A 24,727-nucleotide genomic window follows, 5' to 3' on the forward strand; every position below is an offset into this window, starting at 1 on the left:
GAAAAGATACAAATCGAAAAAGTACAGCTTATTTAATACATATTTATATTAAAACCCATGAAATCTTATTTTTAATGTGCAAAGAATACCATTTAGTAAAATATCATCACATGCTTTATTTATCTAAAAATAACCATGGTGTCTAATTTTGTAATATTGATAGTAATTATAAAATGCAAATACTTTTGGCGTAACAATACCTTTTATGCATATTCTCTCGATGGCTGTTATAGAACCTTGGCCTACATTATGGTAAGTAGAAATACGTACTTTAAGATTTTATTTGCTTTTTGTGGTATCAAAAAGTTCTTAGAAAAAAGTATATATAAAATTATACTATAATATATATTTTAAAGATTANAAATAGTTGCTTTAATGAGTATCTCCCTTTAAAAATATATTTTTTAATTGTTTGTACATAATGAGAATTAAAACGGTAACTAAACGAACTAACTTAATTTTTTTGGAAATCACCCTGTATATACTAATATGTGTAAAATTTTGCATGAATTTAATTTGACTTTTAGGCAACCAACAAATCAGTTTTAAAGCCCCTTAATTTTTCATGATATTACTATTAAATATATACTTAATCCAAAAAATTGTGTAAAGGATTACAAGTACGTTAAGAAATATACGTTTTAATAAATCATTCATGCTAATCAGTAAACATAATAATTATTGTATTATAACTTTTATGCCAAGATACGAGGTAAAAGTTATACAACCCAGAATACATTTACTAAAAATTATAATTTTCTTCTTTTTTATAATTTTGAGAGAAGACATTGATTAGAATGCACCTGTTAAAAATACTTCGTATTTCAAATAAGATTTCTTAAAAAAATATATGCAATTTTAGTGAAATTATGAATGTAGCAATTGAAGAACCAGTTTATTTTTCTTTTTTGCATCCAAGTATAAACAAAGCATTTAAATGTTTAAATACCTCTTTCGCAATACTGAAAAACGGTTTAAATAATAAAAAACTGATTTTGGAAATTATCCCCCTATGTTTATTTTGTTAGTTTATTTATTTGCAACGAGCGCCTGTTCATGACGCTTACTCACTGCGCAAGCGTAGTAGGTCTGCAAAGATGATGTAGTTTTTATTAAAGAAAGGTTATTTCATTTTTCTTAGGTTTATGAAAAATGTGGTCCTGCCCGTGTTGTTTGAGGTTTAAGTTTAGTCCGGAAGAACTAGAACAACGATATAAAAGTCAAGAAATTGATAAAATGATTGAAAAAGATAAACAGGCTTTAAAACGCCAAGTGAAGTTGCTGCTACTGGGTGCTGGGGAGAGTGGAAAATCGACATTTCTGAAGCAAATGAGAATAATACACGGACCTAAGTTCGAATATGAATTAGTTAAAGAATATCAACAGGATATTTATCAAAATATAGTTCGGGGAATGAGAGTTCTTGTTGATGCACGTGACAAACTCGATATACCCTGGGAAGACTACAGTAATTCTGAAATAGGTAAAAGATTGCTAGAATGTGAAAATCCAACGGTGCTTGATGCGATACTCTTTGCAAATTATTCACCTTTAGTTGCCAAATTATGGAAAGACTCTGGCATTAAAAGAGCCTTTGACAGAAGACGAGAATTTCAACTTGTAAGTATTAGTTGTTTTTACTTGTATTTTGTAAGCTTTAATATTAACAAAAGAGAAGTTGTTACTTTATAATCATATTAAGTAATTTTTGTTTTCTTTGCTTTCCAAATTGTACTATTTACTGATAAATAATAGGTACCTACTGTCTGATAAAACTGAAAAAATTATTGTTATTGTATGTAAAGTACGAAGCTTGCTTCAAATGTTACACAAAGGCAAATTGTGTAACTCAGTTAATAATCATTAAGTTTGAAAAAGACTCAACAGTAAAATATGTCTTTAATGGTGTCAATAAAATGTAGCTAAAAAGAAATATACCGTTTTTAATAAATATATTATGTAGATTGATACAATTTGACAAATGTCAGATGAATTGTAGGTATTATGTAGTAATATAGTTCAAGAAAACGTATTAAACATTTTTAAATATTTATGTTATTATAACATAAGTTCATACATGTGATATAATGAAGCATTGATTTAGACAAGTAATCATTAATTAAGTATAAATTGATTTCATATTGTTTTAATTTAAATTGTGTTGATGAATCATACAGTAAACAGAGAAAAGACTATTATGATGTTTATGAAATGTTTTGGCTGATGATGTGAAATATAATATGTAACTGTTTTTTAAAAATGCTACAAAATTACCACCCAAATCTTAACAAAATTCAAAAGTCAGTTTAATTATTTTAAAATATTTCAGTGTGATCAAAAAAGTATAGGTACATGCTCGTATACCTACCTAAATGCTGAATGTAACTTACATTTTAAAAAGGGTAATTCTTCTTTGTGTTAATTTTTTATGAAGATATAAAACAGGGGAGAAAATGATGCTTTTAAAAAATTCCAACATACATAAAAAAATTTCTATCCGAAAAACTTTATTCTAAAAATCTCAGATGTAAATGATCCATAAAGTAGCCTGCCTTTATTTTAATTACTGCCTCTTAGCTTTATTTCATTTCTTTTTCTAAAAAGTGTACTTATATGTATTTAACAGGAAAGATATAAGGTAGTCTTTATTTTATTAAAGTTTTACTTAAACTTTCCACTGTGCTACTTTGTGGTACTTATCATTATAGTAAAACTAAGCAAAGTATTGCTTTATTTTTATTTAATTTACTTTTTAGTTCTTCATAAACACAGAGCATCAATTTCTTACCATGAATTGAATTGAAATTTTACATAATAAAATGACGTTACATTTTTAATTGTATTAAAGATCCATAAAGATTAAATAATCGTGCTCTTGAAGTATGTCCAGTACTAAATTTTACTAATGTTTATGCATTTCTGATTTCAGAGTGATTCCGTTGAATATTTTTTCAACAATTTGGATCGAATATCACGCTACGATTTCATCCCAACCAACCAAGACATATTGCATTGTCGAAAAGCAACCAAAGGCATAACCGAGTTTGTCATTCCCATAAACAAAGTCCCATTCCTATTTGTAGATGTAGGCGGTCAAAGGTCACAGCGACAAAAGTGGTTCCAGTGCTTCGACTCCGTCACGTCAATACTCTTTTTAGTTTCGTCTTCAGAATTCGATCAGGTCTTATTAGAAGATCGGAAAACAAACAGGTTAGAAGAATCCAAAGATATTTTCGATACGATAATCAACCACCGAGTGTTCAAAAACGTGTCCATTATACTTTTTTTAAACAAATATGATCTATTGTTAAAGAAGGTCGCGAATCCTGAAACGGATATTCGTTGGTACTTCCCCCAATTTTCCGGCAATTCTCACTCGATACAAGACGTTCAAAAGTTTATTTTAGCTATGTTCACCGGGGTCAAACGTGATCCGAAAAAGGCGCTTTATCATCACTATACAACGGCTGTGGACACGGAAAACATCAAGGTCGTGTTCAATTCTGTCAAAGACACAATACTCACCAGGAATCTCGAAATTCTAATGCTTCAATGATTATTTTTTTTTTGCATTGTATAGTCCAGAAACTGGGAGTTAAAAAAAGATCTACTCGTGAAATATTAAGGGATATAAAAAGCTAAAAAATTTTCAAACTTAAGAATCTCACCCATTTTTTTTTACGTATTTTGAATTTTTCTCCCAGTAATATAAAGAAAATATAGTAGGTTTTCGTTAAGTTCAGTTTATGAATTCCAAATATTTCCGAGAGTCAAACTATCTGGTTCCTGGACTGGTATTTTTTAATTTTAGGCTGTGTCTCTGATGAACAACTCAACCGTTGTATGTTTGTATGTCTGTATGTATGTACATATATTTTATTACATATATATATATATAATTGTTATATATGGATATTTTTTTATTTAAGACTGACATATACCAGCTAATGAATGTAATATAATATTTAAAACTTTTTTCTAGGTAAGACGATTAACTCTTTTTTATGTATATACAGCTTTCGACACATATAAAGTGACCACAAACAGGGTAATTAATGTTGCTTGAAGGGAGCAAAAAATACACTCATATTTTTGTTATTCATTTACGATCTCCAATTATGTTAAAGGACACTGACTGGGGATGAGTTAAACATTGTCTTTTTTTCATTGATATTTAGAGACTGAATGATATTTGGCATTTAATGACTTTTTGATAATTAAATTTTAATCTATACGGACACATGAATCTCAAAAAAAGATATAATCCTTTGCAATAAAAACTTTTCTTAAAAAGGAATATTTTTGTAACAAAGCATACCGAACAGGTTGATGTTTTAAATTTTGTTAAGAATTAATTTTCGTAATGGAATGGTTATCTTTACTGCATTATGAAGGATGTTCAATAAAGCCAAAATTTCAAAATACAGTATGTAATATAGTCTTCGTCAATATTATTTGTATCCAATACATTTTATTTTGAGCATGCATATAAAAAGTTTTTCTGCATTCTATTTTATTTTATATCGAAATTTGTCTATTAAAACTCACTTCACCATTTTCGCTTGAGCTTTGACATTGTTTTCAATAATGAAAAGTTGCTCATTCATGACTATTGGTAGCTTTTTGAAAACGTGTTTTTGTATTACTTCTACATAACTAATAATTATATGTGTAAAGTGCCTTAAACAACTGGTTTATTTTTTATACACTTAGCTTTTATACTAATATATTTGTGATAATTTATATTGCAGTTTATAATAATACATAAAAAGTCACTTATTTAAAGTAATATTAAGCATTTTATTGCTTATAACATATTTGTGTATTGTGCTGCTAACTCGTATTACCAACCCCATAAACATTTTTTTAAACATTTGAAAGTGTTTTAACGCACTAATATTTTCTTTTTATTTGTAGCAAATCAATTTAAAAATAGTGTATTTTTAATGAGGCTGGTTGTCGTACCAAAAAAAGTAAATATTGTAAAAGACCAATTTATTTTTTATTATTTGTAAGTACTTTATTCCAAAACTATTCCAATATTTATCATTATATTGTGTATAAAATGTCATAAAAGATCTGAAACGAACTACGTACTTCTTTTTTAAAAAAAGATGTAAGTAAAGTATGTCGTCATCTCAGTATCTTTTAAAAGACTCGCATTTGTATAATTTGTGCCTTATTAAGTATTATGTTTTAGGTATGATATGTAATTAAAATATCGCACTTGCATTTGATAATACTTTTTAGACCATTTTGTGTGTAGGTATTGTATTTTTGTTAAATAATTTATTGTAAATAAGGAAGTGTAGATTCTGGCTTAGGCATATTTTTGTAATTAATTGTTAATAAAAAAAATGTAAATATTTTATTCATTCAAAATACTTGTATTTCTTACTCTCCTTAATTAACTGAAAAACTCGTTAAATTTCTGAGCTTGCTCTACTGCTAAGAACTTTAAAAAAAGATTTAGAATTTTTCATAAGATTTTAGATGTATTGAATTTTAAAAATATTCCATTTATTTATAGGATCAACTAAAGTTAAAAGATGAAGCGTATGTACCGACATAAAAATCTAATTATCTGTATACTTAATAGTTGTTCTGAAGTACTGTTTGCATCTGTGACCTATATCAAAATAAGGGTCCCAACATTATACATTCATTTAAAAAGAGTGCGTAACGAATGGTAACGCGTGCGTGACCGAAGCGAGCGCTTTATAAATATATGTATTTTCGTGAAACAATTGCATTCAAAGAAAGTATAACCAATAAACATTTACAATACATGCTAAAAACTTAATAATTATAATGATCTTTTATTGCTAAATCAAAGTGGCTTACTGCGTAGATATTTTTTTTTTATTTTAATGAAACGCGGTGTATTGAATACCGATTGCATAATAGGTATTATGCTTAAATGGATTATCTTAATCATATTATGCAAATATTTCGCAGCATATTTCAATATGATCTAAAAACGCCAGAAGATCTGTATAAATTATTTGCTTTCTGCCATTTATTTTCTTGGACAATTATTTTGTGGAAACTTAACATGTATGTCTGTTATTCTATATACATATATAAAATATTTTTTCGAATAACTTGCACCGTTAATTACTTTTACAGATAAAAAAAGTCTATGAAACATCTCAGAAAGATGCGTGTATCCTATTCTGTATGTTACATTCTCATTAAGACATATTCTGCTCTGTTTATTATAAAATGATTCTATATCTGCATATTTTGAATTATTAAACGTTTGTTTAGCAGTGTAGCATTTAGAAAATATAGTTTATAGTACTTTTAAAAAACTAAAAGTTTTATAAAATCGCATTTAATGACTAATTATATATTTTTAAATGCAACTGTCAATAAATATTAAATTATTCGTTAGTATACGTTAAATTACAAGTGTAAAATTTTGAATTTTCCAGTATGAAATGAATTTTATATTTGAAGTTTTACTACTTTTTCGACAACTAGTAGAAAATTTACTTCAATTTGATATTAACACTCCAGATGATCTTTATAAACTTTTTATGTTTTGCCATTTAATATCGTGGTCAATCATTTTGTGGCAGTTACGAGTATATGGAGATGGAGATTAAGTACCAAAACCATCAATTATTTCTAATTTAAATTTTGTGGCTTTATGTAATTGCAGAATTTGTTTTGTTGACCACTTTGTAGCTAAAGTTACAGCAGCATTTATATAAACACTACAAGTTTAAAACTTTGAACCTGGCGGGAGTTATAGAACGTAAAAAATGATGTAAACAATAACAATAAGTGTATGAATATAATGTAAATATTTGTCATAATGAAAGAAAAATACAGTGATGTGAATTATTTGGAAAATTTAATATTAGAGTTATCATGAGTGAGCATTACATATCTTCCGTTCATATTGAAAAATTAGGTAAGGCAACTCTTATGAAAAATGAAAACCGTTAAAAATCTAACCTCAATTTAAATTTTATTTTATTACATAGGTCATCAAATTGAAGAAATACGAATTAGAGCCTTAGAAAATATAATTTCCAAACTTAATCATGGTTTTATTTATGACAATGATCTCGCCAGAAGCAAAGAAATCCTTTTTAAACTTTTTCAATGGTTTACTTTTGAACCTGTTAATAATGAACTAGATGTTTTAAAGCTTATAAAAAGGATCCTTGAAGTAACTTTTCTTCTTAGTTACAATTTCATTACTGAGGTATACTTATTTTAGACAGATAGCGGCACCACTCTTGCCAAACACTATGGTGTTAACAAGTTAATTACAGAATTGAAAAAAATTAAGTCAGTCATTCAATTAAGAAATTACAGCCTAATCGATAGCATTATTGATCATGTGAATTCAACAGTTCAACAAGAAAATGAGAATGAGAAAATTGGACAGGTTCCACCCTTAATAAGTAATGTACCCCTTAGTTATAGATCAGAAGATGGAAGTGTATATCAAGAAACAGATCATAACATTGGTAACATTGCAACTCCAATTACAGGCATTGTTTTTCAAGAAGGAACTTCGTCACTAAATGGGGATGCACAGTATGAAAAATTTTATACTTTTGGGCTTAAGATATTAATTAATGTGTGGAGTTCTTACTTTTCAGTGGAATTCGTTTTTCTCACTGAAGGATTTAGATTAAAAAAGGAAAACTACTGAGATTAGCCTGTATAGAAGAAGTGAGCAAGAAAGTGTTCACATGACATGAGTGTGTTTAATGGATAAAATGATGATGCTGATGGTAATGAACTGCAAATACTACAGGTGGAAAACATGAGGTGCCACTGTAAATGATCACACATGTCAGAATAGATGCATGTCTATCTCTTAAATCCCCTTCATACCAGGATACCATCCCAATATGTTTAATTTCAAGAAGACATCAGTACTTACGTTTTAATTTAAACTGTTTTTATCATATTTCTTTATTATCTTATGAATCTTGAATTAAATGCAAAATAATTACTTTAAAGTTTAATTCAATCCACTGCAAAGTGGTGCTTATCCATCTACAGCTTGCTCCATATAGGAATCTCAGTAGTCTTCTTTAAGAACAATTCGTTGTTCTATGTCTATTTTGTAATATTTCCTTTTTTTATAGTAATCCAATAATAAACAATGGATCAATTGATGAAAATGAAGAATTAGAATCTAATAAAAACAAAGCCAATGATCATTGTAAGGAACCATTAATTTTCATAGGGTGGATTCCTTTAGTGAATTCAGATAGGCATGTTTTGTCATCTGTAGAAGAATCTTTACAAAATCCATCTGACCCTTCAGTCTTATTACATACTTGTGACTTTTTTAAAGATGTTATGTTGCAAGATTTTCCACCAGAAGTGTTTCTTCAAAGACCAGTAATAGTTTCTGTATGTTTATATTTATATTCTACTTTTATTAATATTTTTATTTTCAATTTTTAAAATCAACTAGTCAGTAGTAGCTTTTTGTATCTAAAGTGGTTGTTTTTTATATGAAACAGGCTAGTTGTGGTCATTCCATTTTTATATGAATAAGTATAATCTTGTATACGAATAAAGAAACAAGTTGAAATAACTTCACAAAGTTTATTAAATTCCTGACATTTGTTTTCAGCAGTTATTTCTTGAGAGAACACAGTTTCTTTTTAATATTGGTATAACTGCCAAAAGGAACTCAGCAGAAATTTAAAATAAACTTTGATAAATAGTAATTTGTTTCTTTATTTGTTACCAATATTATTCACAATCAGTTTGATATCAGTTAACTTTAAAAATAACAATGCTAAACGAAATAAGTTTTTGGACTAATGTCTACTAGTAATTGAAGTAAGTTTTATTAAATGTCGTAGATAAGGAAATTTTTGTAAATTATGAGGCTTGTTTACTTAAAAATTTCTTCTGAATTTGTACATTGAAGTTCTCTTTAATATCTTTAAATGCATTAATTTCAGCGTTTTTTGGTGTATATAAAGAAAACTACCTCTAGTCGATTTCAAATAGCAATTTTGAATTGTTTCTACAAATTAATAAGCAACATGATTACTAGAATTGAATTGTTAAGCGATCCAAATACGTTTACATTAAAACATACCGAGGTAAGAAAACACTAAATAAATAATCAGTTTAATAATAAAACACGGTTTCCTATAAATACTGACTTTTATGGCTACAATTAAACGAATAAATGCAGCATGTTTTATAACAAATAAATTATACTTTTGAGGCGTTGGAAATTGGAAAATTTGTACCTGATCCTGACAAATATTCTTCATATACTGCGAGTATTATTACTGATTCTACATCGGATAATGAATGTGTTATTGAAGATAATGTTAATAGTGTTAATCAGTTCAAAGTTCCTGATTTTTGTTGCGATGTTCTAACCAGTTGTTTTGAATTAACTAGGAAATTTTCTGTAGAATTAGAAGAAAAGGTTAACAAAACCAACAACTATGTAAGTACTTCATTTCTAAAAAAGAAACAGTATTTGAGTACAATTTTTACTAATATTATGAGGAGCATTTAAATATATTTATAAATTTTTCACCCATTCTACAGTTTCGAAAGTTTAATTATACTGAAATGTTTTTAATTTTTAGGCAAAAATATACAAAACTTTTTTTGTAATAAATAAATCTATTGATTTATTGAATATGTGCATTTCTCCGGAAGTCTGGTATCAAAAACATGTCAAAAATGTTGAAGATGTACTTTTCAAACTAAACGATGCTTTGGTTAAGTATGGTGAAGCGTTGGAGTATCTAAGGTAAATATTAATGCAAAGCACATTATTAAATTATTTTTATATTTCTGTCGTTAATTTTTCACTGTAAAGAAAGTTGGGTATGTAGAGAGATCATTTTCGAATAGTTTTGGTAGACTTATTACCTTAAATTACTTCAGGTAACATTTTAAAATAGTAATAAAATTAAAAAAATAAAAAAACCGTTTTTCTAAAGAAACATACAAAATCCACTCCAAAATTTAATATAATTTAATAGACTACATAAAATCGAAGTAAAAGTTTCATAGGGGTGTGTTTCTTTTGTATTACTGACTAAATAACTTAATTACAAGAAATGCTTTGCCAACTTAATATTTATGATTATGTATTAAGTAAATAATAATATTTTATTGTTTATTTCTTGTAATTAATATCGTTTTAACTTGATCATAATTGTGCTTTTTCGCACTTTATCAAATTAAATAAATTAAATTGTTTTAATATTTAAGGGTAGCAGTTGTAACTAATGAAGAGGATAAAATTTTGAGAGTGATGTATTTACATTTGCTCTGTAATTGTATAAAAATGTTAAATAATGTAATGCCTGACAATGAAGTGGAACTTATTTTGCCAAATAGTCTAAAAACTGCTTTAGTGAATAGCCTTTCAGATGCCATGCTTGCTCAACTTTATCCTAAAGTTCATAGTGCCGTATTGCTATATGTACAGGTAATTGGTTTTTAAATTATATTTTTTAATATTGATTATTTGCACGATACTAAAAAGAATTTAATGAAGAATTGATGTTTTCCGGGCTCCTAACTGTGGTTGATAATGGGAATCAAATCTACCAGACGTGACGAAGTGTCTAACAGATTTAATTTTTAGTATTTATCACGACCTACCAGCCTGATAAGATCAATTTCACATTAGATGGCACTAAAAGCCTTTGAGTATTGTGTTTTACTTAAGCTAAACTAAAATCATTTTTAAGTTTCTGTTTTGTTTGTATTGTTAAATATATATTTTTGGAAAAACCCCAGCCCAAACCCATTTCAGTTTATTTATATTTAATTCGTAGAAATTTCAAGATTCATTCAAATCGACATCTGTGAGAAAATATAAAGAAGCTTCTTCAATTTATCGTTCGGTAACTGCTTCAATAAAATTCTTGAAACACTATAAAGATCTTTCAATGCCATTAGCAATTGATCTAGCAGATGAAGGGGTCAGTTGTTTGGATTTGCACAGAAATATGAATTTTATTAAAAAGTTCGTGTTTATGTGTTCTCAAAAAAACCGCATTAACGAAGAAGAGTTAATGACAAAAGCACAAGGTACGTTTTACTTAGAAAATTATATTTTTGTTATATACGTTAAAGTAAGAGCAGATTATATGTATAAGGAAACAAGAATCTATCTAGGAACAGTTATTAGATCAGTCGTTTTATCTTTGAACGAGGTTTAGTATAAGAAATTTATGTATATATATATATATATATAAATTTTTCTGTGGGGTATCTCCAGAGATAGTTTAATAACTATTCTAGTCTAGACCTATTTTATGATCACTAAACTTTGTTTCTATTACGTTCCGATGTAAAAAAAATATGTTCTTGGTAATGTTAAGCATAAGTAATGTTGTCTACGTCTTAGTATTGTTTAAAGTCAATTGTTTTCTTATTTTTGTGTTTCAAATTTAGGAATAATTTTGAAACTTCTTGCTTACAACGACGTCAATATACAGGAAGAAATATACAAAGCATGTCATAAGATTGTTGTTAAATGCGTTGGACCAATTTTTACTACTTCATCGGAACATTTTCAAATTGTCTTTCTTCTGAATTGTGATATTTTTGCCGAAATTTCTATTTACGGAATGAATCACAACAATAAGGAGGTAGGTGTATTAATGTACCTTCATATTAATTTTTCATAATGGTAATTATAGATTCAGAAATATGCCGAAGAAATATTAATATATTTATTGAAAAGCAAAATGCTAGTATCAGAAGAAATTTGGAATAAAATAATTGAAATATTTATCGGCACTTTACCAGTTTTTATTTGTCACGTTTGTAAGAGGAGTCCTTTGGGGAGGACTGTTCTGGGAATGTTAGATCCTGACACAGCTCAAACATTAAATATTTCCAAAGTTATAGTAAGATAACGAATAAATATTGTTATTAAATTAATTAGCTGATGATTATTTATTTTAAGGTTTTAAAAACGAATATTGGTATTCTATTTACGAGAGACAGTTTAATGAGGGAGGAAGTGATATCAAGATTACTTTGGATGCTTTCTAGTCAAACAAATTCTATCAATTTATTACCAAGACTTAGTTCTTTGACTGGTAGAAATATTAATGCCATTTGCCAATTTCAACCCCGTTTTGACATAAACAGATGCTTCAGTTCAAGACAATATTATCAGGTACGGTAATGACCCTTTGCTGATTGTTATTTAACATAGATACTTATTTAAAGGACCATTTCGTGGTTGATTATAGTTTTGATTAATTTAATAGTATATTTTACATAACTGATTAACTGATGCTTTCGACTTTTGAAAATTGGAGATGAAACGTATACGTTTGTTAAAATTGTGTTAAATATCTTAAGTTTAAAAAACACACAGGTTTTGGAAATCATTGGGTTTTTAGCTTTCCCTAAAAATAAAAGTTTGTCTTGGACCCTTGTATATTGTTTTGTATGAAACCTGTAATAAGCGAAAAATGTAAAGCTCTAGTATATGTATAAAATAAGTGAATATTGTTAAAAAATATCAAAACGAAAAACAGAAGTAGTCAAGCCAATTGCTATATAATGCTTTCTTTTCCTTCCATTGTTACAGAATGCCAATATTGTCCAAATTTTGGATATCTTGAAATCGAACGTTGCAGAACCTGTAATAAAAAGGTCTGCTTTGACACAAATAAGCGTCATGTTAGAAGAACCTTTGTTGCAAATCAAGTTTTTAGATCACGAAGGTCTAAAACTTGTATTAGAAATTATGGGGAAAGCTTTAAATGAAAAGGATCTTGAAACTTATCCGGATTGTGTTGTACCTGCTATAACTATACTTAAAAATCTTTGCATGTATAGTTCGAGAGCTCGACAGGAACTTAAAAGCAATATCGACGCCTATTTTTGTATTTTAAGAGGTACTTTTGGAATTTACTAGATAAAAAGAAAAATGTGTAAGAATATAGAAATTTACAGGTCTCTTTTCTTTCAATTCTGAGGAGAAAGTTAGAGTCGATGCCGGCACATTGCTCTTTTTTCTAATATTTGGTGATTATGTATTGGGGAATCCTAAAAGTTACGATATTTCAATTCCTCATTTTTTCTTCGAAAAATTAAGTATTCCGTTCGAGTGTAATAAACACTGGAAAAGTAGTAGTCACTCTATTGAAGCTTTAGCTCGTAAGTATCAAATGTGTGCATGTTTGACTTTTATTTATATTTCATGTTGACACTGGGAAAATTTATTAATGTAAGTGTAAATACACTACTTATGTGGTTTAAGAAAATTGTTAGCCAACTATTTCCTTTATTTCAAAATATTTTACCTCAGTTGAAATTACATCAGCTTTATCCCCTGTAGTAATCTTGAAAGAAAGACATAAATCCACAATATTTTGAAACTGGATTAAAATGAAAAGTGAAAGATTCATGTACGAACCATATTGTAGCAAATTTTTTATTGACTTTTTAATAAATTTCTTTTTTTAACTTATGATAGGACTGATATAATACTGTTATTTTAAGCCGTGTTTTTTGGGGACAAGTGGAACCTTAATTCCCTTAAAATTTACTGGAATGCTGAATGGTATGGAGGAATTCACAATATTTTAAAGTGGGAAGAATTGCCGTACAATCGCTCCAATTCCCTGGAGTTTAACTCAGTATTAATGCTTACAGAAACTGATTTAAAGATTTTAAAAAATTCTAGTTTGTATTTTTGTTTAAAAGAATACCTTGGTGCAATACAGGTTGACTCGACCCATAAAACTATTATTAATGACATCAATTTGTTGATTTGGTAAGATTTTAGTACCTTTTTAATTTGACACATTTTAAATTCAATTATTGAGGATGTATATTTTTTTACTTTTGCTTTTTGTTTCAAGTATTGTTTTATTTTTTAGTTGTTTGACTCCTTTTGTCACCAGTTACGATTTATTAGATTTTGATTACATCGAATTTTCGATATTGCCGTGGGAGGGTACGTTAGGTCATTTCTTAAACATACCTCCAGCCAATGGTGGAGACATATTCTTGCTCACTGCCTTATTTAAATGTTTACAAGTATTAATACCATTATATAAAGGATCAGGTTAATATTTACTGCTATTACTATACTATTTTAATTTTATTAAATGCAATGAATGCAATATGGACAATGTAAATAATTCAAATTCAATTCTATAAAATTTCATATGTAGGAAATATGTATTTTGTTTTCCTGTATCTTGCCTTTTGAATTATTTACAAAACATAGTCTTAATAACGATAGGTAAAGTCATTATGCAAAAAATAAAAAATCCTCGGAAATAAAAATTCATAATTTCTTTTACATTACTGTTATACCTATTTATGTGTATGAGTATGTATTAGTATTTTGTTAATTACAGATGTTTATTATATATTGCATTCGTTAACGTGAACAAATCAATAGCAATTGTTATTTTTACGGTTCTACTATTTGTACTATACTTCATTGTTATTTTTGTTTGCCGAATTAAATAAATAATTGCTCGTATATTATTTTTTTAGCACACTGCTGGATAGTTTCGATTCTGAAAGACGAATGTCATTGTTTGCCAAACATATTAAAAGATAATGTTCAGGATGATACTCATGGAAAAATTTTACACCAAGAACTTTTGAATTTGATAACTGTGTGCGTTTGCCAAGAAAACAGATCGATTCTAAAGGAAAAGCAAAAATCAGATGAAGAAGCTCAGAAAAACTGGAATTATGTCATTAAAATAATCACTGAAAGTTTAAAGGCTGGTCAAACGCAATATTTTTACAATTTGGGTAAGCTGATATTTTGTTAATTATTTATGGTGCTTTTGTTATTATTTACATTGTAACAACTGATAGAACGAAAATACAGAATACTTTAATCTTAAGGATTCTTTGTTAAATGTAATTTTTTATTACTTTGTATCTTTTTTCTCTGTTGATGAGTATTAAAATATTTTGTAGCATTTTTGGATTGTCAGCTGTCTTGTTTGGTCCACTTAACTGGATCTGTTGAATGGGGTAGAAGTAAAGAATACCCAAAAGAGTTCCTAGCAAGTTTAGTAAGAGTTATTTTGGATTTAGTTACTGCTTTTCATGAAGGCAAAGGTCAAACTGCGGCCTTGTCTCTGATGGGAATTGGCATAATTAGGCATTCTGTTTTAATATTAAACCACCTCCTTGTTGAACTGCAAAGTCAAAATATTAAGGTAAGTTTTAATTTATTTGTTGATCTTTGATATGTGACTTCTTAACGCTTAGTATATGCGTATGTAGGATTATGGGAGTAACTTTGCGAAAGTGCACAAAGCGGAAGTTAGGGTGGGAGAAGCGCGCGCTATTCAACTCATGCTACCTACAGTTGGAGCTTGAAAAAACAGAGAGTAAAAGGGAGAAATTAAAACAAATTATTAAATAATAGGTACTACTCGTGGCACAATTCAGACAATATTCTATACATTTGAAATTAACGTAATAGAATCCTCCTACGCTCTGTTTACCTTATATGCATAGTGAATTTCATTAAAGGAAGAGAAAGAGTAACAAATAGGCAGATGAACAGTGACATTATTTGATGCTGTTAACGAATGTATTGGTTCTAAAGAAATTTATATGAAAAATTAGAATATTTTAAAAATACATCTTTCACTGCATATTTTCAATAAATATTTGACTGATTTTTCTTTTACTTTCAGGGCTGGGAAACATATTATATAGGTGAAAGCTTTGATGACGAAAGCAACTGTTTGAAAAAGATATTTTCTCTTAGAGATTGTAGGGATGTTGTATTAAGAGCTGCCGCTTTGCAAATTTTAGCAGGGCTGTCCATGATGCCAAGAGCTGCTGCAGAACTCAATAAAGGTTCGCACAAGAAGATGATTAAGTGTTTATTAACATAAATTTGATCATAGCAGATACATATGTAGTAGTTGTTTGCTTTTCTAGAGTTGTGGATGGCAAACAACTATGGTCTGTGGCAGAGCACATTGGGGATTTTATTGAATCATGACGAAGCAACGATTGTTAGAGAAAGTGCAGGAAATTTGCTCTCAAACCTTGCAGGTCACATTGCTACCAACAATACTAAAGATGCTTTGGTCACCATCTATCTCACGCAAACAAAAATTAAAAAGGTAATTCCTTTAATAAAGAAATTAATAATTATATTTCTTTTGATGCTGTGTACGTTTTTATACTTCATTCTTCAAAGGAAATTAATTGTTCGTCTGCTGTATTTTTATTGGTCGAAGAGTTTAAATTATTTAAAGAAATACAAGAGTTTCTGACATATATTTTAGAAGAAAATTTGAGAGAAAAACGAAGATGCTGCGCTGGTAAGACAGAAGTGTAATGCTGTTCTAGAGACAATAAAAATTTCCAAACTTATTTTTTAGGTGTGTTTTTATATGTAAGAGCTAACAGCAAAAAAAGTTTGAGTCAGATAAAAAATATTTCAAGTGAATCTGGTAGCAGTAGCAGCTCGAGTGCTTCTTTAAATAAGGATGACATGCAATCTGTTCCTAAATCCCCTGGTTTTGTGCGATACTTAGCGAGTTTGGTTCAAAACTNTTGCTATTACTGTAAATCTGGTACTTCTTAAATATTTCTATTTTTGAGAAAGTATTGCAACTATAATGTCGTAGTTAAGAATTAAACAACAAACAAATTTTAAATCACAGAAGTCTTTATTATGCTGTTCTAGAGACAATAAAAATTTCCAAACTTATTTTTTAGGTGTGTTTTTATATGTAAGAGCTAACAGCAAAAAAAGTTTGAGTCAGATAAAAAATATTTCAAGTGAATCTGGTAGCAGTAGCAGCTCGAGTGCTTCTTTAAATAAGGATGACATGCAATCTGTTCCTAAATCCCCTGGTTTTGTGCGATACTTAGCGAGTTTGGTTCAAAACTTATTAGTGCTAGATCCAGATATTGTAGTTTCTCAACTGCAACAGTTTGAACTTCTACCACTGTTTTTTCGGTAAGCTTTTTACCTGTAATTTGTTACATACAGAGGATAGAATGCAATTTGCAAATCACATGACAAAGAGTGATATTCCAATGAGTGTTTCACTGAGGTAGTTTTAACAAATCATGTATCTTTTGATTTGATTAATACCAAATTGTTTCTAAATGAAAACTTCCAGGTGCATTTGTAATCCCACTATGGAAATAAATTCTACAAAAGATTTAGTATATTATTGTGAACTGGTGGAGATGAACATTTCAATTTGTTCTTTACTTACAAAAGCCGTTGAGAGCAATTCAAACTGCATCTACTCGCTTATTAATAGCAGAGACTGTCTACATTTTTTGTTAGGACTTTTAAACACGGCCATATATTGTACGTTCGAATTTGAACATCTTTGAGCTCTTTTTTGATATTAATTTATATTTTACCCAGATACATATCTGCCCCATCTACTATTCCTTCGCAATCAAATGTGGAAAGAAATATTTACTCTTATTAGGACGGTGTTGAACACCGCTCTAGAAAATAAAGAAAAAAACGAAAATGCAGCTATTATTTCTGAAAATATACACAACATTATTAGTTCATTACTCATCGAGGGTGAAAATAAGGAGTTTCTGGAAACTGTTTCAGAGGCCATTCTTTCAGACCATTCAGTAGGTATGTTGTTCAGAAATGTAAAGTAAATAATTATTAAGAATACTTCGATACGAATTGGAAGTATGTGTAGTTTTGAAATATTAACTGGTACTAAGTACCAGTATAGAAAAAGAAATTCAGATTCTTATTGTCAGCTAAATTTTGAATTAATTTTTGTATTGAGATTTCGGAGTAACTTAAATGTTTTACAAGGTTCCTAGATAATTTAAAATTTAATATATAATTATAAACAACTGTTGAAATATTCACCAAATGCCTTTAGGATGTTTACAATCAGAAATTTATTTTCAGATTTACAAAATTCTGCCCTTACTTCGTTGACGTCGCTTCTTCAGGTCGACGTGTTAACCCCAGTATCGTCTTCAGTTTCGTGGGGTTGTCTATTAGATTCGGTTAAGACTTCCAGGACGCAAATAATTGAAACAGAACTTGTTGTTCACGACCTAGAAAATATCGAACCCCTTAACTCTGCAAAATCGAACAATAAGAAAAGCACTGTCGAATTACTGTGGAGTAAAAATAAAAGACCAAAACGACCTGATAAAGAAAAACATAATTTGCTCCAGAACCTTTACTTCCGAAACATTCCAGATGAAGTTGGTTCCACCACTTCGTCATTTTCCGATGACGGTAAAGTGTCAGTTTTGGAAAAATGCGAAACTACAGTTGCAGGTAGTGAATTGTGCAGAATTCTTGTTTATCTGTATAGAGTTAGCAGTATAGATAACAAGAACATTGTAAGAAAAATGAACACCATACATTCCTTGACAAATTTGTTGTGCGTGTCTCAAGAAGCAAAGAAACAGGCTGTGGAAGACTCCTTCCTACAAATTGTCATCTTTCATTTGAAGGAGTTGCATATTAAGTTAAGTTTAGAGTCGGTCGATTATTTACGAACCACTGCAAAAAAGAAGAAAACACTTCCGGCTCTAAAAGAAGTTGAAGCTCTTATTGGTTTACTGACCAATTTTATGTATGGGTGCGAAAACGTAAAAATTTTGGCGTCAAATCTTGCCCTTGCTGATTTGACTCATAAGTTCTGGTTATGGTTTACTATACAGAAAAGGTTACTGTTGGCAGGACTTAAAATGCTTTGTACATTCACTGCAGACTGCGAAACAGGTTTGTATGTTTGTTTCAGAAATAAAAAACAGACTTGATATGTATCTAATGTTAAGCTCAAATATTGTGTACACTATACACCCTAACTATAGCTCACCATCTTATTTTTCCCTAGTTAAAAACTATATATGTAGATTGCTTCTAAACTGAAGGTTTTAAGAGTGAACCTTAAGTATTTTATATTTCTTGCCTTAATTACTCTTTGTTTTTTATGTGCAATAATATTTTTGAAAAATGTGAATGTATGCTTTATAAATATAGTCATAATTATTGTATATTTTTTGTAGCCTGTTGCACATTACCGTTTACAAGTTCGGCAGCAGGGTCGGGACCTAGAAAATCCCAGAGCAACACATCCTTACTAAATGAAGTGCTAACTTTAATAACTAGAGAAATGGAACAAATTAGTAGAACTCACGATCTTCATGTGTTAGAACTGTGTTTACATCTGTTACAGAATTGCTGTATTTCTTCAGAATGTAGACAAACTATTAACAAGGTAAGTCATATCCATATTGTAAAAATAGGAATATACAGCTTTTCTATTCCCATGTGTTTTGCTATTACTGTAAATCTGGTACTTCTTAAATATTTCTATTTTTGAGAAAGTATTGCAACTATAATGTCGTAGTTAAGAATTAAACAACAAACATTTTAAATCACAGAAGTCTTTATTATTAGGTGTGTTTAAAAAAATTTGTTCCTATTCGTAATTTTTTCTATATTTTTGGTATTAATCAACACTGTATATTTATTTTATTGTTTAATTCTATGAATGCATCTACATGTATAATATACATTTAATTGTGCTTTTCGTTGACTCGTAAATTACTTCTTAGAGCAACATTTATCAAAGCATTTCTCGCTTGCATCCGTCCCTGACCAAAGGTCAAAGACCGTGGGATCGGGTCGAATTGTTGTGGATGCGATTTTTACAAACTTATACGACATACTATGAAGGACAGACAAGTTTGACGAAATCTCAAGACGCTTTTACAACCATTTTAACCCTTGCTCATGGTACTAGGTCACCATACAGTCATGAAGCTTTGTTAGTTCTTCAGAACATCGCTTTTCATTCGTTAAACAGACCGAAATTATTAAATAGTGGTAAGTTATCAATTTTTTTTATTCAATGTTAAAAACGATTCACTTTAGCAGTATTAATTTGTCTTACAAATTTTAAAAAAGTATCCTTTAGTACAAAACTTACACACTTACTAAAGGACATAGTAAACTTTCAAATTTTATGTTTGCTGTTCTTTACATTGATCTTAAGTAAATTTTAAAATATAATTGCACTTAAAGATTTACTTCAGAAAATTCTAAAGAATAAAATTTCTGTAGTCAATAGTAACAAAATTTGAAATGTTTGAATTGAAATATTTTAGATAAGACAAACAAACCAAAGTAATTCGCTTTTTTTTTCTATGTATTTTGATATTTTACAGACTTTAAAAGTTGTGTATTTTTAAGATGAATAGATTAAATTATTAAAAAACATGTTTTTAGGCGAATTTTTAAATGTTCTTCAAGACAAATTGTCAAATGGTTCCATGGAGGATAAAACGGTTACAACCACTATTTTATGGGCTCTTTCAGCAAATAATCAGAGAGCAAAGTTAGTTTTTAAATGTTCAGGTCTTAATTTATTGTTAAAAGATTCAATTAACCGCATAAGTTTTACATCGGATGCGAATGTTGATGTTGAAAGTTTAAAAAAAATGAAGTATGTTTATGATATTTTAAAGGACGATTAGCATGACATCGTCTGGTACTAATTTATTATTTTTCAAATGTATTTTTTTAATTGTAATTTTAATATAATTTCTATTTTTGATGGTTTTTATTTTTATTTAATTTGACTTGATCAAATATTTTTATGGAATAATTATTGTTTGTGGCATTTTTAGATTGGTAATCAAATTTTACTGCTGAATAATATCATGTGTTGTTACTTTTATTATCTCATACTTATTAATACAATGAAAATTTAGTTTTGGATGAAAAATTGGAAGATGCTTAAATTTGTATTTTTCCTTTTAGTCTTTTATGATAATATTATCATTATTTTGAGTTTGAATTTCAAAAGAGTTGATAGCAAAAAAAAAATGTTGCTTATGTTGTTTCTTATTTTTCTATGATTTTTTCCTACCAATGGCGGAACCAACACTTTTAAGTGGATGACAAATAAATGTCAAATAAGAAACTTATCACCTACAAAATGTATACTAAAATGTAAAAAAGATGTGGATTCAAGGTAGAAATTATTCTTCTGCTTTAAATAAAGTTTTAAAATTTAAGTATTATGTACGCAATATGGATTAAATGTTTCCATTTTTTTCTCATAAAAGGAGTAAGGGCGAGATAAGAGAAAAACCAGAAAATGTAATAAAATTATTTTTCAGTTTGTACGCAATTCTTATTTACTTATGTATATAAGATGTGTTTGTTGGTAACTTTGAAGCATTAACTCACTAACTGCATTTAAACTCATAAGGAATTAAGTAAAGAATTACCTCGCATTTAATTTTTAGGAGTAGAGGAGATATTAGCAATTTCATCTAAATAAATTAAGTTTACTCAATACGTGAAGATGACTTGATTAGTTCTTAATATGCTTTTTATTTTGGTTGATTAATATTCCAAATTAAAAAAGAAGCAGCTTCAATCTTTTTAATTTCCATTAAAAAATAGATATTTTCCAAATCGTAAACGAAATTTGAATGTTAAAATAAATTATTTTCACCAGTTAAACATTTTCGCATACACGCCACTGGTAAGAAATAAAGTACTTCTGTTCTCTGTCAATGAGGTCAGCACCTGTCTCATATTCTTGTTAATTTTGCTAAAATGTTAAAACGAATGATCATAGGGTGCAGCAGCAGTTCATAAATTTAATTTTTAATTGTTTGTTCCATTTGCCCATTCGTTTACAATATAAACACATTCATATACCATATGAAATGAAATTAATGCTTGCTTAGAGCAAGTGTCTAAAATTCTTAAAACATCACTGATACAGGAATCAGGTTTTTATTTCATTGTAACCTCGCGAGTTTGTGTGTCGGTTAGCTTTCATTTCTTGTGTTATTAACGTTATCGTATTTACCGGCAGTACAAAAAGGGTTACGCACTTGTTTACAGTGCAATTTAAATCGTTTCTTATGTGTTTATATCAAATGTTTCGTTTGTAGTGTTATGAACTTTTGTAAATTAAACTAATAGTGTTTGTTGTTTATATTTCGGATCATCTCGAAGACAATCTTGAAAATGACTGATGTTGCTACAAATTTTCCTCCTGAAAATCTTTCCTTAACGTTCTATTTGCAAGGAACTGCTGATCAGGTGGTGAGTAATAAATATATTTCGAATGCTCTTTGTAGTTAAGTTTTTATACTTAATAATAATTAATTAAGGAAGTAAGATAATACAAACGTGTTTAAATGTATACCTATTATTCAATAACTGTTGACATTTAAATCGGTAAAGTTCTGCCACAGTTACGTATGAATATGAGTACTTTGCTAATGTTTTATGTAAACTAGGTTTATGTAAGTAATACAAATCATTATAAATGAACAGTTGATAATATGGTTTCAATTTATACAAAAGTGCATGTAGGTATGATTTTGAAGTGGTACAACAACAAAATAGGTAAAAATAGGTACCTATGTAACAAGTTGAAACAAAAAAATTCAGTAGGTGATTTCTAATTTTTAAAGCAACAGTTCATAGTTATTAGTGCTATAATTTTAAGTAAATTTATCATTAGCATTTCTTGTTATCTGCAGATGAAGGCTGTTTGCCTCTTGTTAGGTACTTTCCATTTTGATATTGCAGAAGACTGCTTGTCTTTCATTCTACTGGAAGTCTAATTTTATTAATCGTATAATATTATGTAAGCAATTATATTAAAATATTCATAAAGGACGGTACTGTTGTTCCTTGCTAATTTTAAATATAATAAATATATGTAAAAAGTTATGATTTCCTTAAGAATTGAAGGTCGTGATTTAAATGGCTAATTAATTTACACTGTTTTCTTAACTGAATTGAGAGGTTGTTGTTAATTTCTATGTATAACACAACTTCTTTAATAAGGCAATATATTTTTCGTAGATGTCCCAAAAAATTTTCAAAAGAAAAATAGTTAAGGATCTCGAGGGTCCTACGGAATCCCTAATGTAAATTAAGAAACATCCAAATCGAACACGTGCGTTAACAATTAAATGCTAATTAAGTGCTGTAATGGAAAATTAAATGCATGTAGCATTTATTATTATTGTCATGATTTCGAAGTAAATGCTCATTAAATGCCAATTAAGTATCCTAATGAGAATTTAAATGTTCCTAGCATTTGTTTTAAAAAATATTATTCTGCTAGATTCAGTTAGCAGAACATACACGGAAACATTGTTCAAACAATGAAAACAGATTTTTTGATCACACACTAGTTATATGCTCATTAAGAGCCTTTTAAACAGGTCATTTATGTTTTAAATGCTCTTGTTATTTTTCCAGTAAATAAAAAACATCGCGACTTAGACAATACGTTGTCATACAAAGAGACCAAAGACAGGTTTAACTAAGAAAAACCACTGTTTCTGACATGTACTTTTTAAAGGTTCAAGGCTCATTAAGTTCTAATTAAGTGCAATAGGGGTCTGTTTTTTATTCTGTTAACTTTGTTCTTTCTACTTAATGGATGTAATTAAGAGATGGGTTGCTATTCTGTTAAAATTATGCAAACATTTTCCCTAACTCTAACTCTATTTTCTTTTCATTGGCATCTCGAAAATAGACAGCAAAAATTTTAAATTAATCTGTTTTCGTTCATATGAAATAATTATTTAGAGCCTAATCCATTATTAAGCATTCAATTGTCTATAAAAATAAACTAATTCAGAATGAGAATACATTCCAAGCACCTACTCATTCCATATGTTGATCGCATATTAAAAATTAATATTAAAGACGATTGAGGTACCTCCACAATAGTTTTTGTCATAGCTGCTCACGTTTAAAGAGAGTTATTTTGTTACATGCTGATGATGATACGTTTTAAATTTGTGAAACGACTTCTGCAGATGCTGTTTTACAAAGAATTCGTTAAATATTTTTTGTGAAAGAACTGAAACTGAAAAAAAAGTTGGATTTCAGACGGTCCTTAAACGTTAATGGCATATTTAGTTAGCATATGTTGCATTAATGTATACATCACACAGAAAAAAATTGCAAAAGAACACATGTGTTACGAAGTTAGAAATTTTACCACATTAATTTTTTCTTATTTATTAATGTACCAAGACAGTCAGTGTTTACATACATTAATGTTTATGATGAACTCCAATTAAACCTTACTTAAGCTACTTTCTGTATATTTTTTGTTAGGTATTTAAAAAAAATGTAACATCAATGTCAAAATAAAATTTTAAAATTTATGATTAAAAGAAATTACAATAGCTATGAATTCTAAAGCAGATAAGAAAACGTACCATTTTTACAATTTTTACCCCCCCCCCCGCCTCGGTGACCACCCATAGTATATGCCAAGTCCTCCTTCCTCTCTAGTTTTTACGTAACGATTCATAAATATGGTTTTAAATCATCTTTTATCAACAGAAAGTTTTAAATATAGCGCGTAGTAGGGCCAAACATATTTTTTTTTTAAATTTCGAATTGTAATTCGTAGACAGTAATCGTCACAACACTGATCGGTAACTCAATACACTACGTTAAAGTTTTAAGTCAAAATTTCAAAAAAGAATATGATTGATCCTTTTTTGGAGGCGCCAATGCCACTGTAAATATTATATAAAAAAAAATTGATAGTGCTTCTTTGTGATTGTGACGTAAGAAGCGCGTCAATTTTAAACGGTCCGCATTATTCGAAAATTGTGGGGGTATTACTGTCCCTACTGATAATCCATATACAATTAAAAGGTCGTTTATTGATGATCTCCCATTTTCTACGAAAACAAAAACAATAAAAAA

At 28.7% G+C, this 24,727-nt stretch overlaps 2 protein-coding genes and 1 long non-coding RNA gene across 3 annotated transcripts; all 3 read left to right on the forward strand.

Annotated features, from left to right (window-relative positions):
- Positions 1–1,084: 1,084 nt before the first annotated feature.
- On the forward strand, positions 1,085–5,337 carry LOC108732666 (guanine nucleotide-binding protein subunit alpha homolog). Its single transcript, XM_018463585.2, has 2 exons — positions 1,085–1,620; positions 2,930–5,337. The coding sequence occupies exons 1-2, from the start codon at positions 1,153–1,155 to the stop codon at positions 3,554–3,556; spliced, it is 1,095 nt and encodes a 364-aa protein (XP_018319087.1). The 5' UTR covers positions 1,085–1,152; the 3' UTR covers positions 3,557–5,337.
- Positions 5,338–5,885: 548 nt separating this feature from the next.
- Positions 5,886–6,272, forward strand: LOC108732707. Its single transcript, XR_001937128.1, has 2 exons — positions 5,886–6,057; positions 6,130–6,272. It is a non-coding gene; the product is annotated as an uncharacterized LOC108732707 (long non-coding RNA).
- A 103-nt stretch (positions 6,273–6,375) lies between these two features.
- Positions 6,376–20,569, forward strand: LOC108732706 (rotatin-like). The gene is made up of 29 exons (XM_025977018.1): positions 6,376–6,922; positions 6,996–7,183; positions 7,235–7,557; positions 8,118–8,388; positions 8,952–9,095; positions 9,224–9,454; positions 9,600–9,766; positions 10,234–10,453; positions 10,806–11,061; positions 11,428–11,624; positions 11,676–11,885; positions 11,945–12,160; positions 12,581–12,890; positions 12,949–13,152; positions 13,498–13,771; positions 13,878–14,065; positions 14,506–14,772; positions 14,944–15,188; positions 15,675–15,840; positions 15,925–16,112; positions 16,190–16,313; positions 16,374–16,568; positions 16,714–16,957; positions 17,124–17,320; positions 17,381–17,608; positions 17,900–18,730; positions 19,018–19,229; positions 19,570–19,840; positions 20,243–20,569. Exons 1-29 carry the CDS (start codon positions 6,880–6,882, stop codon positions 20,488–20,490), a joined length of 6,858 nt encoding a protein of 2,285 aa, XP_025832803.1. The 5' UTR covers positions 6,376–6,879; the 3' UTR covers positions 20,491–20,569.
- Positions 20,570–24,727: the final 4,158 nt, after the last annotated feature.

This window comes from Agrilus planipennis, unplaced genomic scaffold (genome assembly GCF_000699045.2).
Source record: "Agrilus planipennis isolate EAB-ADULT unplaced genomic scaffold, Apla_2.0 scaffold56, whole genome shotgun sequence".
In the NCBI taxonomy this organism is placed as follows: Eukaryota; Metazoa; Arthropoda; class Insecta; order Coleoptera; family Buprestidae; genus Agrilus; species Agrilus planipennis.